The sequence below is a fragment of the Chanodichthys erythropterus genome, chromosome 3 (assembly GCF_024489055.1).
Source record: "Chanodichthys erythropterus isolate Z2021 chromosome 3, ASM2448905v1, whole genome shotgun sequence".
Classification (NCBI taxonomy): Eukaryota; Metazoa; Chordata; class Actinopteri; order Cypriniformes; family Xenocyprididae; genus Chanodichthys; species Chanodichthys erythropterus.
Window position 1 is genome coordinate 45,905,875 of NC_090223.1, and position 13,717 is coordinate 45,919,591.

The 13,717-nt window shown below is 35.9% G+C and overlaps 1 protein-coding gene across 2 annotated transcripts; it reads left to right on the top strand.

The window, feature by feature from the left end:
* Positions 1–215: 215 nt before the first annotated feature.
* Positions 216–13,018, top strand: ube2ia (ubiquitin-conjugating enzyme E2Ia). 2 transcript variants are annotated; one of them, XM_067382500.1, is made up of 8 exons: positions 216–357; positions 4,715–4,809; positions 5,283–5,366; positions 5,520–5,592; positions 5,696–5,805; positions 10,053–10,132; positions 10,227–10,329; positions 10,532–10,578. In XM_067382500.1, the coding sequence occupies exons 2-7, from the start codon at positions 4,744–4,746 to the stop codon at positions 10,285–10,287; spliced, it is 474 nt and encodes a 157-aa protein (XP_067238601.1). In that variant the 5' UTR covers positions 216–357; positions 4,715–4,743; the 3' UTR covers positions 10,288–10,329; positions 10,532–10,578. The 2 variants fall into 2 exon arrangements, with proteins under 2 accessions (XP_067238601.1, XP_067238600.1); XM_067382499.1 differs by having other exon boundaries at positions 10,227–13,018.
* Positions 13,019–13,717: the final 699 nt, after the last annotated feature.

Genomic DNA, 13,717 nt, shown 5'->3' on the forward strand with positions numbered 1-13,717 from the left:
AGGATGTTTTAATCAGTTGCTTTGTCTCATTAATTAATTAATTGTTCGTGTTTTGCTTTCAATTGGACGTTCAGGTGATATCCATCAGCTTGCGTTTATAGAGAATACCTTGCAATTCATCAGCCTGTAATTATAGGAAACAATCCATTCAATTTTCCTCATTATATATGGATATTGTTGAAAGTTTCATGCAGGCATCTGCGCGTGCGCTCACGGGTCCTAATTATCTTGGGTAAATGTCTGTGTTTTCTTTTTCTCCAGGAGGGAAACTTCGCTAGATTTTTGCTTTGAGTTTGACGCGAATTTCACATTAAACTGCTCTTGGTCTAGAGTACGGTACTCATCTTCACTGAAAAGGTATGTCTGATGTAAAAAAAACGGGTTAATTTGTGAACGTTTACTGTAGTTTGCGGTGTTTTTGTTTGCGGGTCTTGTTAGCTAGCCAGCTATGCTAGGCTAACCGCCTATCCAGACCGCACGCGACGCGACAAATTACAGATCGCGCATGTATTATAAACATGTAATTGCACACGTGCATAATAAACAGCTCCTTCCGTGTAGTTTGACGCGAGCAGTTATTCGCAACAAAGCGTGATTTGGTTGAGTCCGCCGCTGCTGTGCGGCATCGCGCAAAAAAATGCGCATCTGACAGGTAGATTAATTCAGTGCGGGTTATTTGTTCTTTACTCTAATCAAACATAGGCGGACAGCATATTCAGTATAGTCAGTTGCTTCGATTGAGCTAACTATGGAAACCCTGGGAGTAATGTGCACTGTTATTCTCTTTTTTTTTTTCTTTTTCTTTTGCGTTCTCGCTTCTCCATTCATGCATTCTTCTCTCACCCAATATCTACAATACACTTTAATTATGGATTTGAACTTTCTGCAAATTATTTTCAGCGATTTAATATACATGTTTGTATGATAATGGTTATCAACTCCTCTTATTAGAGTTAACGGCATCTTAATTTGACACAATGTTGGGTCGGATTAAACTATCATTTTCACATGCGTTGATTTATGAAAACATTACACCATATATATATATATATATATATTTCTCCATTTTATATATTGTCTCACTGTCGTCTATTATACATTTTCTGATAATAATCGACCTACACTGTTTGATTAACGGTTATCAGATCATCTTAAAGGGATAGTTCACCCAAAAATGAAAATTATCCCATGATTTACTCACACTCAAGCCATCCTAGGTGTATTTGACTATCTTCTTTCAGATGAACACAGAGACATATTTAAAAAAATATCCTTAGTCCTCCAAGGTTTATAATGGTTGTGAATGGGGGGCCAAATTTTGAATACAAAAAAAGTGCATCCATCCATTTAAAAAAAAAAAAAAGTAATCCATACAACTCCAGTGGATTAATAAGAGCCTTCTGGGAAAAAAAAAAAAGTTTATCGTTTCAAATAACTAGTTTCCAGCGGACGACCGTACGCAGAATGCACAAGTCGATTTGCGTCAAATGAGTAACCTCTGATGCGATGTATGACTGAGGACATATGAGTATCGTAAGCTTGGACGCCTCTCGCGATTCAAACAAATAGGACTGTGCAACAAATTTAAGCTCCTCTTATATTGAAATCCTCAAATTTTGCTTTAAAAGTTATCATTTTAGACTTATCAGTGACTGGTGTTTTGTTTTGCTCTCCCCTCTGCGCCTCAGTGTTCGTCATTACGTTGTGCGTCAGGTCAAAGAATACTCTTCTGCCGCAAATCGACTTGCACATTTTGCGTACGGTCGTCTGCCGGAAGCTAGTTATCTGAATGTATAAAGTTTAAATGTGGATATTTTTCTTACAAAAATGCCTCTCTTCTCTTCAGAAGGCCTTTATTAACCCACTAGAGTTGTATGGATTACTTTTTTTTTAATGGATGGATTCATTGTTTTTGACTTCAAAATGTGCCCCCCCCCCCCATTCACAACTATTATAAACCTAGGAGGACTAACGTTAAGGATATTTTTAAATGCATCTCTGATTGTGTTCGTCTGAAAGAAGATAGTCATAAACACCTAGAATGGCTTGAGGGTGAGTAAATCATGGGATAATTTTCATTTTTGGGTGAACTATCCTTTTAAAGTTGACATGAAGTGAAAATACACCTTATACCACAATATATCTTTTGTATTTTCTAAATGTGTATTCTGCGTCTCAAAAACCAACAACTGATACATGGAACCAAATCTCAACCCTACACAAAGCTCCTATTTGATCACCCAAATTACATATTTAAACTTTTTTTTTTTTATTTCTTTTATTTAAAATAGTAACTCTACACCCTTGCTTCATTTAGTATATGCTGATTTATGAATATGCAAATTAGCCCCGCCTCCACTCACTCGCACGAGCTCAGAGATCCACTCGGTCAACTTACTGAGGTAAACGCTGCACGATTGGTATCGCTCTTTACAACATGCGTAGTGGTAATTAATATGATTGCTTTACCACATTATCAAACTGCTAATGCCATGTTCCAGTTCACGAGTCAGACAGCTGCCTTCTAACAATCAGTACCCTTAGAAACGCTTCGAACAGCTCAGAATGACAGTGGAGAAAGACATATAGGTCATCATAACATCGTTATATACATCATACACCTGCAATATTGCTAAATTTACATGACTTTTCATATTAACAGAAGAATATACCGGGATAAACTTGCCTAGTCTTGAGACTCCCTTGCACGGTCAGTTAGTGTTATGTTAAAGTCCGGCGGCACGTTGACGGGATTGGTTACAAGGTAGTTTGTGACGTCAGAAACACCAGCGGTTTTTGAAACCGTCTGTAGTAGGGATGGGCATTTTTCCAAAATACTGTATTCGAATATTTGGGCTCGTAAAAAACGAATATTCGAATATTCGTTTATTTAAATGAGGTTAAACGAGAAAGACGTTGTTTTATATTCATCAATATTTTGTAACCATTTCTGAACAAGCTTACGATTAGGCAATATACACAACAAGTTTACATTTATATCTTAAGGGTTTCTTTTAGTTCAAAGCATTAAACAATATGTGAAAAATATTAAGAACAAAAGCATTTAATCTCAAGCAGCGCAAGCGGCAAAAATACTAATAAAGCAGACAGCGCCAGTTATTGTACAAAACGTACATAATACACTCGAGTCAGTATTTGGTTATCGTGTTTATATTGTTTCACATGTTCATGTTGAGAAAAACAATAATATCCACATGCTCGGGTGAGAAAACGAGCCGTGCTGACAGACGTTGCAGAAACACGATAATAATAATATATAACAGTGTGCTAAGCTAAGTTTCTAACAGTAGCACTGTGTTTTCTGTTCGTAAATATATCTCCCTCGACGAAACTTAAAGGAAACGTGTCTCAAAATCATTTTGCTATCAGATAAGTTATCATCTTGGCTCACTAGGGGATAACTTACAGCTGCACTTACCTGACGTGAATGCAGTGATGGACAGCTGTCTTTCCTCACTCGACGCCGGGTAACGTTATTTAGATGAAAATGATCTTACAAAATGGAATTACTTTTGATCAAATGAATGAATGAAAAGGAGTTATCATAATATCAACACCATAATGAGAAAGCACATGAAATCTAAGTAATTCCAAACTTTGCAAGGCAGACGCCAACATTATGTGACTATCAAATAAAATAAACTTGTTAAACACGCTCCACAGCGCCACCCGGTGCATTTAGTTATAACTCTGAGTTTTAGTGCTTAGGATTTATCATGGATTCACAGCATTTACGGCCAGCAAAGCAACATAGTAAAATTCGAATAGTATTTTTATTTTTCGAATATTCGACTATTTGTGCACATCCGTAGTCTGTAGATCACTACTGCGGAGTACTTTCCCTTTAAAACTGCAGTGTTGACCCATGAATTTGCACATGGTTTGTCTTAAAGCTTATTAAAAACACTACATAGACATATAAACATTAATAACTTCACCACAGGGTGTCTTTAATAAAGTTAACAGCCTCTGAATTTATCAAAAAAAAAAAAAAGAAAGAAAAAAAGAAATTGCGTTGTAGTGGTTTGGTAACATTGAAAAGATGTAAACACTGTGACGCACGCTCATTTTGACTCATGATGATCAAACCCTCAGTGTCGTCAATCATGAAACCATTTTGTTTGTCTATTTTGAACTTCATTGAATTGAAGGGAGAGCTGCAATATTTCTTATAACTAGAAACCCCAGAGCAAATGACAACAGGTTTTTACAAATGTATTAAATAGGAAAACATGTTTAAGCAAATGGTTAATAGCCTTATCACTGCTGATACAATTAGCACACGCTTCATTTATACTGTACATAGTCACACATGCTAGGGGACTTCAGGACCTTTTAATTTTTGTATTTGTAAAAAGATTTGTATGATTCAGTTAGATTTTGCAATGATGGAGATTGTGAAATGTACACACATTCTGCAATAGAGCCATAATCAAGTGTGTATCGCCACTGCTACACTTTCACTGCTGTATGTTTTTAGGAAATAAAAATCGAAACGCTCCTTAGATCTGTTTCAGACTTTAAAATGACATTTCCTCTTTGGTATGAACCCAATGTAGTTTTAAGGTTTACCTTTGTTCTCAACCATTGTGATTGCAATTAATGTAATATAAAAAAAAAAGGTCCAAATGGAAGTATTTATTTTTTTTATTTTTCATATATATATATATAATATATTGTCTGTCTTTTGCAGGTTTTCAATCATTTAGCAGGCCACAAGTCATGTCTGGTATAGCATTAAGTCGTCTCGCACAAGAACGAAAGGCTTGGCGGAAAGACCATCCTTTTGTAAGTATGATGTTTCCGATCACGGATGTAAGGCTGTTATACAGAAATTAAGAGGGTGAAATGAGGTTTTGTTTGACTTAATGTTTTAGAAGCAACAGGCTTTGTGTAGACCTGTGGAGGGTCTTTTTATCATTCCAATCAACAACATTTTTAGAAACGTGTCTTATTAATTTATTTAGAGCTGAAGTATTAACCTTCGGCGGAAAATCAACGAAGGGGTTACTGAAGGGTGATGCTTTCCATTTGCGTTGGAGAAGTTATTTGAACATGTCGCTTTTATTTAATTTTTTTTTTTTCTTTTTTTTTTTCTTCTTTCAGCTGAGAAGTCACTATTGAAACTGCTGGGGTGTATGTGCTCACACAAACGAGACCATAGATTAAATAGTCTGACATTTTGAAACTTGAAGCCACCTACATGATTTCCACAAAAAGAGAAAAAAATTTCTCTTTTTTTTTTTTTTTTTTTTTTTCAGGGTTTTGTAGCCGTACCAACAAAAAACCCTGATGGAACTATGAACTTGATGAACTGGGAGTGTGCCATCCCAGGGAAAAAAGGGGTAAGTGCCATTTTGATGTTTACAGTACAGGTGTGCATAACCGCTGTGGTGGGTTTTTTTTTTTTTTTCTTCCTTTCTCAGTGACTACTGAATGCCATTTGTATGTTAAACAAAATGTTAAGTAAATGAGTACCTTTTTATTTTTCTTCTCAGACACCATGGGAGGGAGGCTTGTTCAAACTTCGGATGCTGTTCAAGGATGACTATCCTTCCTCTCCACCAAAGTGTAAATCAGATGTCCAGTGGGGCTAATCTATTATTTGTACTCTGTATGCACATTGTGGTGTTATTAATTGTGCCAGATTTTTATCATGTGACTTCTTCTACAGGTAAATTTGAGCCTCCTTTATTCCATCCGAATGTATATCCGTCTGGTACCGTATGCTTGTCTATTTTAGAGGAAGACAAAGACTGGAGGCCTGCCATTACAATCAAGCAGGTAAGCTGTAAAGGCTGCACCCCTATTAAAAAAAAAAAAAAAAAAAACCTTTGTAAATTGACTAGGGGATGCTCATTAACTGGTTAATTTTGACTGATTTAATATTATCAGTTCAATGGTTTAAAAATAATCTTCAAGGGTTAGTTTACCCAAAAATTATCCCCCTGGTGTCATTCCACATCCAGAAGACCTTCATTCATCTTTGGAACACAAATTAAGATAATTTTGATAAAGTCTGGGAGATTTCCGTCCCTCTATAGACATACAACACAACTACCACTCCAAGGTCCGGAAAGGTAGGAAAAACATCAAAGTACTTCATGTGACTCCAGTGGCTTAAACTCAATTTTTATGAAGCAATGTGAGTGCTTTGTTTGTGCAAAAAAATCATAATTTACCACTTTATTTACAAAATAACATTATCCAAACCATGTTCATGCAACAATGTCAGCTCTCGCACGAACACAAAATGCATGTGTCGTGATGCTCTGGTGAACACACGCGTGTGCGTTGAGTTGATGCGCAAAACTTATGGATGTGGAACGATATGAGGATGATTAATTCATGACAGAAACTTCACTTTTGGGTGAACTAACCCTTTAAGTAACTTTTGAAAGCATTTTGCTGCATGGTTAATCTTTTTTTTTTTTTTTAAAGAGGGGGGGGTATCATTTACAAATCAATTATGTAAATGATACCAGTAAATAAAGCAAAATGTTAGCAATCATTACAAACACTATAAACATGGCTGTAGGCTATTTTTAGTTTCCTTAACAACACAAGTCCTTTTAAATTTAATGTTATTCAGAACAAAACAAGAATGAGAAATAAAAGTAGCAATATAAACGTCAAACTTATTGAAAGCAAAACTGAAACAGAAACTGGTGTTGAGCTTTGAGCTGTTGGTTTTTACCAAGTACAACATGTTCTTGGAACAACATTCCAATCAGATTTTAGGGAAAAGTTTAGTTTGTCAAGTTTAGACTTAGAACCAGGGTTAGGTGCTTCTGTATCGTTATTCACCTATCATTTCCCTCTGATTTTAGGGATGAATTATGGGTAGGGATAAGTTTAGGGGAAGGAATGGGGTTAGGACTAAATTTTCAGACAAGAATGTTTCAGATATAAATATGTTGATCCAGGAACATGTCTTGCTTGGCAAAATCACGGTGACCACAGTGGGACGGTGCTCATGCTGAATTGCACATACTGTACCATGGACTATTACAATTGAGCAGTATCAGGTGTTTTTTTTTTTTTTTTTAAATGTTTGGTTGACGACTTTTTTTTTTTTTTTTTTTTTCATGTTGACCAGGCCGCGACGTTAGGTCAGCAATTTTAGTGTAGCCCTGTCCAAATGCCTTCACTTGCAGTCTTTGCACTTGACTGCTTAGCTACTTACATGATGTATTTCCTGTATTTGGCTCAAGTGTTCAAGTGGGTGTGAAGACTGCAAGTGTGTGTAGAACTTTTGATTACCCAATGGGACACTTACAGTCTTGCAAAAAAACTCCAGTGTTTACAGAGCTTTATTTTCAATGCTTTGCATTTTAAAATACTTCTAAATGTCTGGTCAGTGGTCGCTATTTAACTAACAGAAGACACAGTATTAAAATTGTGGTACCTCTTTAAGTGATAAAAAGCAGATGCAAATTATGTACAAAATACACATGGCACCGGTGCGATCACTTGAATTGTATTTTTGTAACTGTGGAAACTAGGGCTTGGAGAATAAATTGATTGAGATTTTCTGAATGCATCACAAGTCTCTCAAATCGATTCTGAACCTTGTTTTTAAGAGCAGATGGTGCTCTAGATAAGCTTTTAACCGCACACTCAAACGCTTACGAAGAAGAGTGCTCATGCTATGTACTTGCACCTCAGAATGCTTTTATGACATGAGATTAATGTAAACAGCCCACTGCAAACACCCCTGTAATTCGCTTCAACCTTTTCGAACTTTGACTCATTATCTCATAGAAGGTTTAATGGTGCCCTAGAATTAAGAATGGCATAGTTGAATAACAAGAGTTCAGTACATGGAAATGACATACAGCGAATCTCAAACTCCATTGTTTCCTCCTCCTTATATAAATCTAATTTGTTTAAAAGACCTCAGAAAAACAGGCGAATCTCAACATAACACCGACTGTTACGTAACAGTCGGGGTCATTAATATATGTACGCCCCCAATATTTGCATATGCCAACCCATGTTAAAGCATTAGACAAGGGCAGGACATCTGGATGTGCACAGCTGAATCATCAGACTAGGTAAGCAAGCAAGAACAATAGTGAAAAATGGCAGATGGAGCAATAATAACTCACATGATCCATGATATCATGATATTTTTAGTGATATTTGTGAATTGTCTTTCTAAATGTTTCGTTAGCATGTTGCTAATGTACTGTTAAATGTGGTTAAAGTTAACATCGTTTGTTTCTTTTTCTACTTTCATTTTTTAAACACTTGCAGTCTGTATAATTCATAAACACAACTTCATTCTTTATAAATCTCTCCAACAGTGTGTAATGTTAGCTTTAGCCACAGAGCATTATCAAACTAATTCAGAATCAAATGTAAACATCCAAATAAATACCATACTTATGCGATTAGACATGTTGCATGATGAACACACTGTAAAGATCCATTTTGAGGATTATATTAGATGTGTAAACTTTGTTTATACACTGTTTAAAGCAAGCGCCAGCTCCGTGGGTGGGGAGAGTGAGTATTTAAAGGGGCCGCAGCCTAAATCTGCTCATATTTAATGATGCCCCAAAATAGGCAGTTAAAAAAATTAAAATAACTTGTATTACATCTTTTAAAAAGATGTTCTACAGCACCTTTTAAGTGGTGTGTCTGCCTGCTTCCAATTCCTTACACACACACAGAGTACAGCTATTTCTAAAGCACTTGGTGCCATCTGCTGTTAGAAACGAAGCTTCGTATCGATTTGAGAGAAAATCGTGATGTGTTCAGAAAATCTCAGAATCGATCCAGAATCATTACTCGATTCATGAGTCCACGATTTATTGTTTCAGCCCGAGTGGAAATGGGTTAGAATACTCCATTTATGGTCCTTCAGATAAGAGTAAGATACGTGCACATAAGATACATAATCACTTGAAACTGTAAAGGGTTTACTTTTGTGTACTTTCACAATACAAACAAAACCTTGTGCGTTTGTAAAATAAAGAAAACAAACAAGATGTGCTTACTACAGTCTTGGTTTCCGTTCCGTGTTCTTGTTTGTGGAGTGCGTCAAAATAACGAACTGAAAGTCGGCATATAGAACAATGGGGATTTACTTTATTTAAATGCATCAACAAATGTTATTGTAGGAAATAAACATTTGCTAATAAGCTATTCTATTGTTTTGACAATCTAGTTTTGTGATCAAATAACCAATGACCGCAGAATCCCAGTAAAAGATATATCTGAAAGGAAAAATTATTCATTGACCTATGTGCAGCCATATGAATATTTACATATTTAATTGCCCTTACTTTAATTGAAGAGATGTCATAATAGAAACGCTGTGAAATCAAATTGAATGATTTCCCTCAACCTGTAGATTTTAATGAAAGCAAAGATGTCTGAAATGTAGCTTAATGGGGTTATTTAATAATTACATAAATTACAATAATTATTAAAGAAAATGACACGTGTAACAACATGCCACTTGGGGCCTCCTTTGGGGGCCTTAGTTTTTAAGTAAAAAAATCACTTACTCCACAAATCCAAAATCTCACGTTATTCAAATGAAATTACAAAATTAAAAAGCGGGTGCGTGATTTGACGATATGTGAATCCTCGTTCTGTTTTTTTATTTTATTTATTTTTTTTGTGTGTGTCACAGACACTTATTATATTCTAATTTAATTCAGATTTAACAATCTTGTCGGTTAATGATTGGTTAACGAGCGTCTTGTCGTTCAGTAAAAAATACGAACATGGAAAAATTAACACCCCTAAAATTGACACATTTGTTAAAGGTCCATTCAAATGGTATATCCAATAACAAAGTGTAATTCAAGATATTTAAGGACTAATTGTTTCATTGGACTTCCTATTTAAGTGGTTTTTTTTTTTTTGGTTTTGTTTTTGAAGATTTGAACTACAAATGTTGCATGGATTTGTGGTGTGTGGTGTGTTTTTTTGTTTTTTAAATCTCCATAAGCCAATTTGTTCCTGAAGAGGGCAGTATTATCTCATGAAGCACCACATCTTCTTTATATTTTTAGATCTTGCTAGGAATCCAAGAACTCCTTAATGAACCAAATATTCAGGACCCCGCACAGGCTGAGGCATACACAATTTACTGGTACGCACCTCCCAGTTCAAATATAGTCTTGCCTGTTGTGACTGAAATGCTTATTTCCTTTGTTATGAATCTTGTGTTTGCATTTCTGTTTCAGCCAAAACAGAGTGGAGTATGAAAAAAGGGTCAGAGCACAAGCCAAAAAGTTCTCGCCGTAAACCTCAAGATTTCGCACTGTAATGGAAATGGGTTTTGACCAGGTCTCCTCACCCCTGTTACTCCCCCTTTACAAATCATATCCACTTCATACTGATTTACTGCTGGGCTTAAAGAAATGAATGTGTTGTGCCATTGTTGATCCACTGATGCTCGTCCTAACAAACTCTTCCTGGAGGTTTTAAATTTGGCCTTTTGTATAGTATATTTATATATGTATAATTTTTTTTTTTTTTTTCTTCCCAGTTGGGCAAATCCACAGCAGAGGAGCTCACACTAAGTTGTGTGAGGTGTGGCTTTTTTTTTTTTTTTTTTTTTTTGGGGGTGGGGTTACTTGGTAACAGTGCTACATATTTACAAAAAGGCACAATAAACATCAACATGCAGAAGAAATGATATTCCACAGATGCAGAGGCATGAGCCTAAAACTGCTTTTTGTTTCGCTTAATCTTTGTTTTCTTTCAGACTGGCCTCTTTAGTCTCTTTCATGGTTTTAATGATTTAAAACTTGCTATTAATGTCAGTATTTCAACTGCTGTAAAATGATACTTTTATACTTTCTTTACTTTGAATTAGTGTCTATAGAGAGATTTCCATTCCTGATGCAGGCAGTGTACTAAGCATGTACCGTTCAGTATCATAGCATTGTGCTGCCTCGGCCGTCTGTGTTTCGCAAAAAAAAGGAAAAAGAAAAAAAAGACTTAAGTAAAAGGCCTCTGAATCAAATGGTTAGTTAACCGCTGCATCAGTCTCTTTGTGTTTATATGGTGTTTTGTTCATGTAAGTGTATAGAGTAAATAAAAATGTTTATACAAAGCCAGTCCTGACTGCAGGTACATTCTTCACACGGTTCACAACATGAATGGATTGATTCCAACCATGCTGGAAAGGTGAGTCTTCTCATGGTTCTTGGTCATGGTCACTCTTTATGTTTGAAGACTTCTATGCAACTGGAATGGATTGATTCAAGAGGTTGATTTTGTCTGGGTTTTCTGTGTATGTAGTGAGTGGAAGCCAACAGATGTCGACTAACTTTTTGGTTTGGAATTGAATGTCAACGGTAAAGAACTTAACTTGTACATGTGGTATGTGCAGGGTTCCTATGCTGTTTGGAAAAGTATAGAATTTGATTTCCAGGTCAGGAAAAGTATGGAAAATATTTGTTTCCAGACTATTGGCTCCATTCAGTTTTCTAATTGATCATACCTGCAAACTAGTCACTTTTTGGCGAAATTAATGTTTTGAAGCAAAATGAGTCATTTATGTGAATCGTTTAGATCCGAAGAGGGGTGTGTGGGTTTTATTGAGTGTCACAAGATTCTCATAAGAATTGAAAATGGGCTACTTTCCCATAGACTGGAGTGAGTCGCGGTCTTTCTTGGGGCTCTGTGGCATGACGGATCACTGTAGCGCTCGTGAACCAACCATTTCTTCTGCTTTACTTGTTACAACACAAACATGATTAAACATCCAAAGGTATGTTGAAAGATACAGTACAACTTACCGAAATCTGTATCATGTCACACGCAATGTTTCAACGGCAGCAGGGCATCAAAAGCTTGTAAAAAATGTCACATTTAGCCTACCTCAGAAAAGCTGTTCAATGTCCAAAGACTCCTTATTTAGGTACAAAAATGAACTTTGAGAGGAGCATTTTGCTAAATATATGCACTATAGGCTATTGCATATTCATTGTATTTGTACTTGTGTTTCAATATTGAATGTATAAATCCATTTTATGACAGCCACCATTTACATGTTTAGGCCTACATTTATTAAAAAATGAAATAATTGTGATTAAAAATGTATCAATGTTATTATAAACTTCCTCATGTGTACTTTAGCCTATATGTAAGTAGCTTACAAATCAATTTTAACCTAATATTATAAAGATGTACCAGCTGTGTTTCCCTGTATAGTTTACAGTATTAGTTGAGGATTTTATTTTATTTTTTCTTTGAGGAATTTTGCCATGTACTGCACCTGATAGGCCCCAAATTAATCAATACTGAATCAAAGGTAATCAAATCACAATTAAGTCACAAGTTTCTGAAACAATCGCTTTCAGTCGTGAAATTGGTCAGTACCGAACTGACGCAGATATCTATGGACATTTGATGTAATCAGCTAACCTAGCTCTTCTTTATTTTTTGCTGCTTCATTCAATTTAAATATCTAAATATTAGTGAGAAGGAAAATTAACTTTTAGATATCATTCTGAATATGCGATGGACATTGCTTTGCTAATATGCTCGCTCCTTTGAAGGTATCTTTGAGTAAAACGGCTTTAAATGTAACTAAACATAAATACCCAAACCGGAAGCGATGCGACCTGTTTTCACAGAATATGGAAGTTAGCAGCGTATAACTTCCAGTTGCAGTTGTCTTATGCGAAAGAGTCCCAGGACTTTAATATAAATAAGATATTATCACTAACATGCAGACAGAATTGGTAAAAACATTTATAGGAATGATAAAACGGCTTTTCAACACAGTCTACGTTTGAATTCGACCAATACCCCTCTTTCTTTGGAGTTTCAGAATGATCATAGCATCATTTCAGATGCGAGTCCGAAGATTATTCCAGTTATGAATGAATTATTCTGTCTTTTTTTAATGCACATGTTTTATTCCTAATAAATTTACTATAAGTTTCTTCTCTAAATATTTTTCCATCACGTTTTATGTGCATTTTATTTCGTTGAATATCTACCCCAATGAGTGTATGAGTTACTGCAGATGTGAATAAATGTATCTTCAAATGTGCAGTCGTAGTCGTTTTTCCAGAAAACCAATATGACTCATTTAAAATTCTGTACTACTTACATTACTGCATGCATAAGTTTTCAGAAAGCGAATACTGGTCAAATACAATAGATCATCGCTAAGACATGGCATTGACCATTTATGGTCCATTTATTAAGATTCTTAATGATTTTCAGTACATTCAACATAGACTATAGAAAGTTATTGACAACATTATTTCTATTATACTTAATTTTTCTGAACATGTACACAGGTTCTCTCTCGAGCACAGACGCGCGTGCGAGCCTTTGAAAGTATTTAATTGCAGAAATCTATTGGACTTCTGTTTTCAAGCACTCAATTCACTCTATTGTACAGCATGGGCTGTTTTACAGACACACACATTGTCCACATTGCCATCACAAAAATTGGGCTGCACGTGAATGGGTAGTGCAGTCGTCCGTGAACACTCCTAATGACGAAAATTTCACGATGCGGACGCCCTAAGTATAGCCTACTTTAGGGTAGGCCGTATCGGGCCCCCAATCCGCCTGGGCCCATATGCACGTGCATACCTTGCATGCCCAGACGCTACGCCACTGGGTCAGTTGCATAAACATAGTCATTATGTTAAGGCTGTGACTAGCTGTTAGTTAGGGGTTAATAACTCTAAATTTTGGGTATTAA

Coding starts and splice junctions, on each gene's coding strand:
- ube2ia (XM_067382499.1), top strand. CDS start 4,744: ATGTCTGGTATAGCATTAAGTCGTCTCGCACAAGAACGAAAGGCTTGG. Junction 5,593..5,695: donor TCCTTCCTCTCCACCAAAGT/GTAAATCAGATG, acceptor CTTCTTCTACAG/GTAAATTTGAGCCTCCTTTA. Junction 10,133..10,226: donor GAGGCATACACAATTTACTG/GTACGCACCTCC, acceptor TTTCTGTTTCAG/CCAAAACAGAGTGGAGTATG.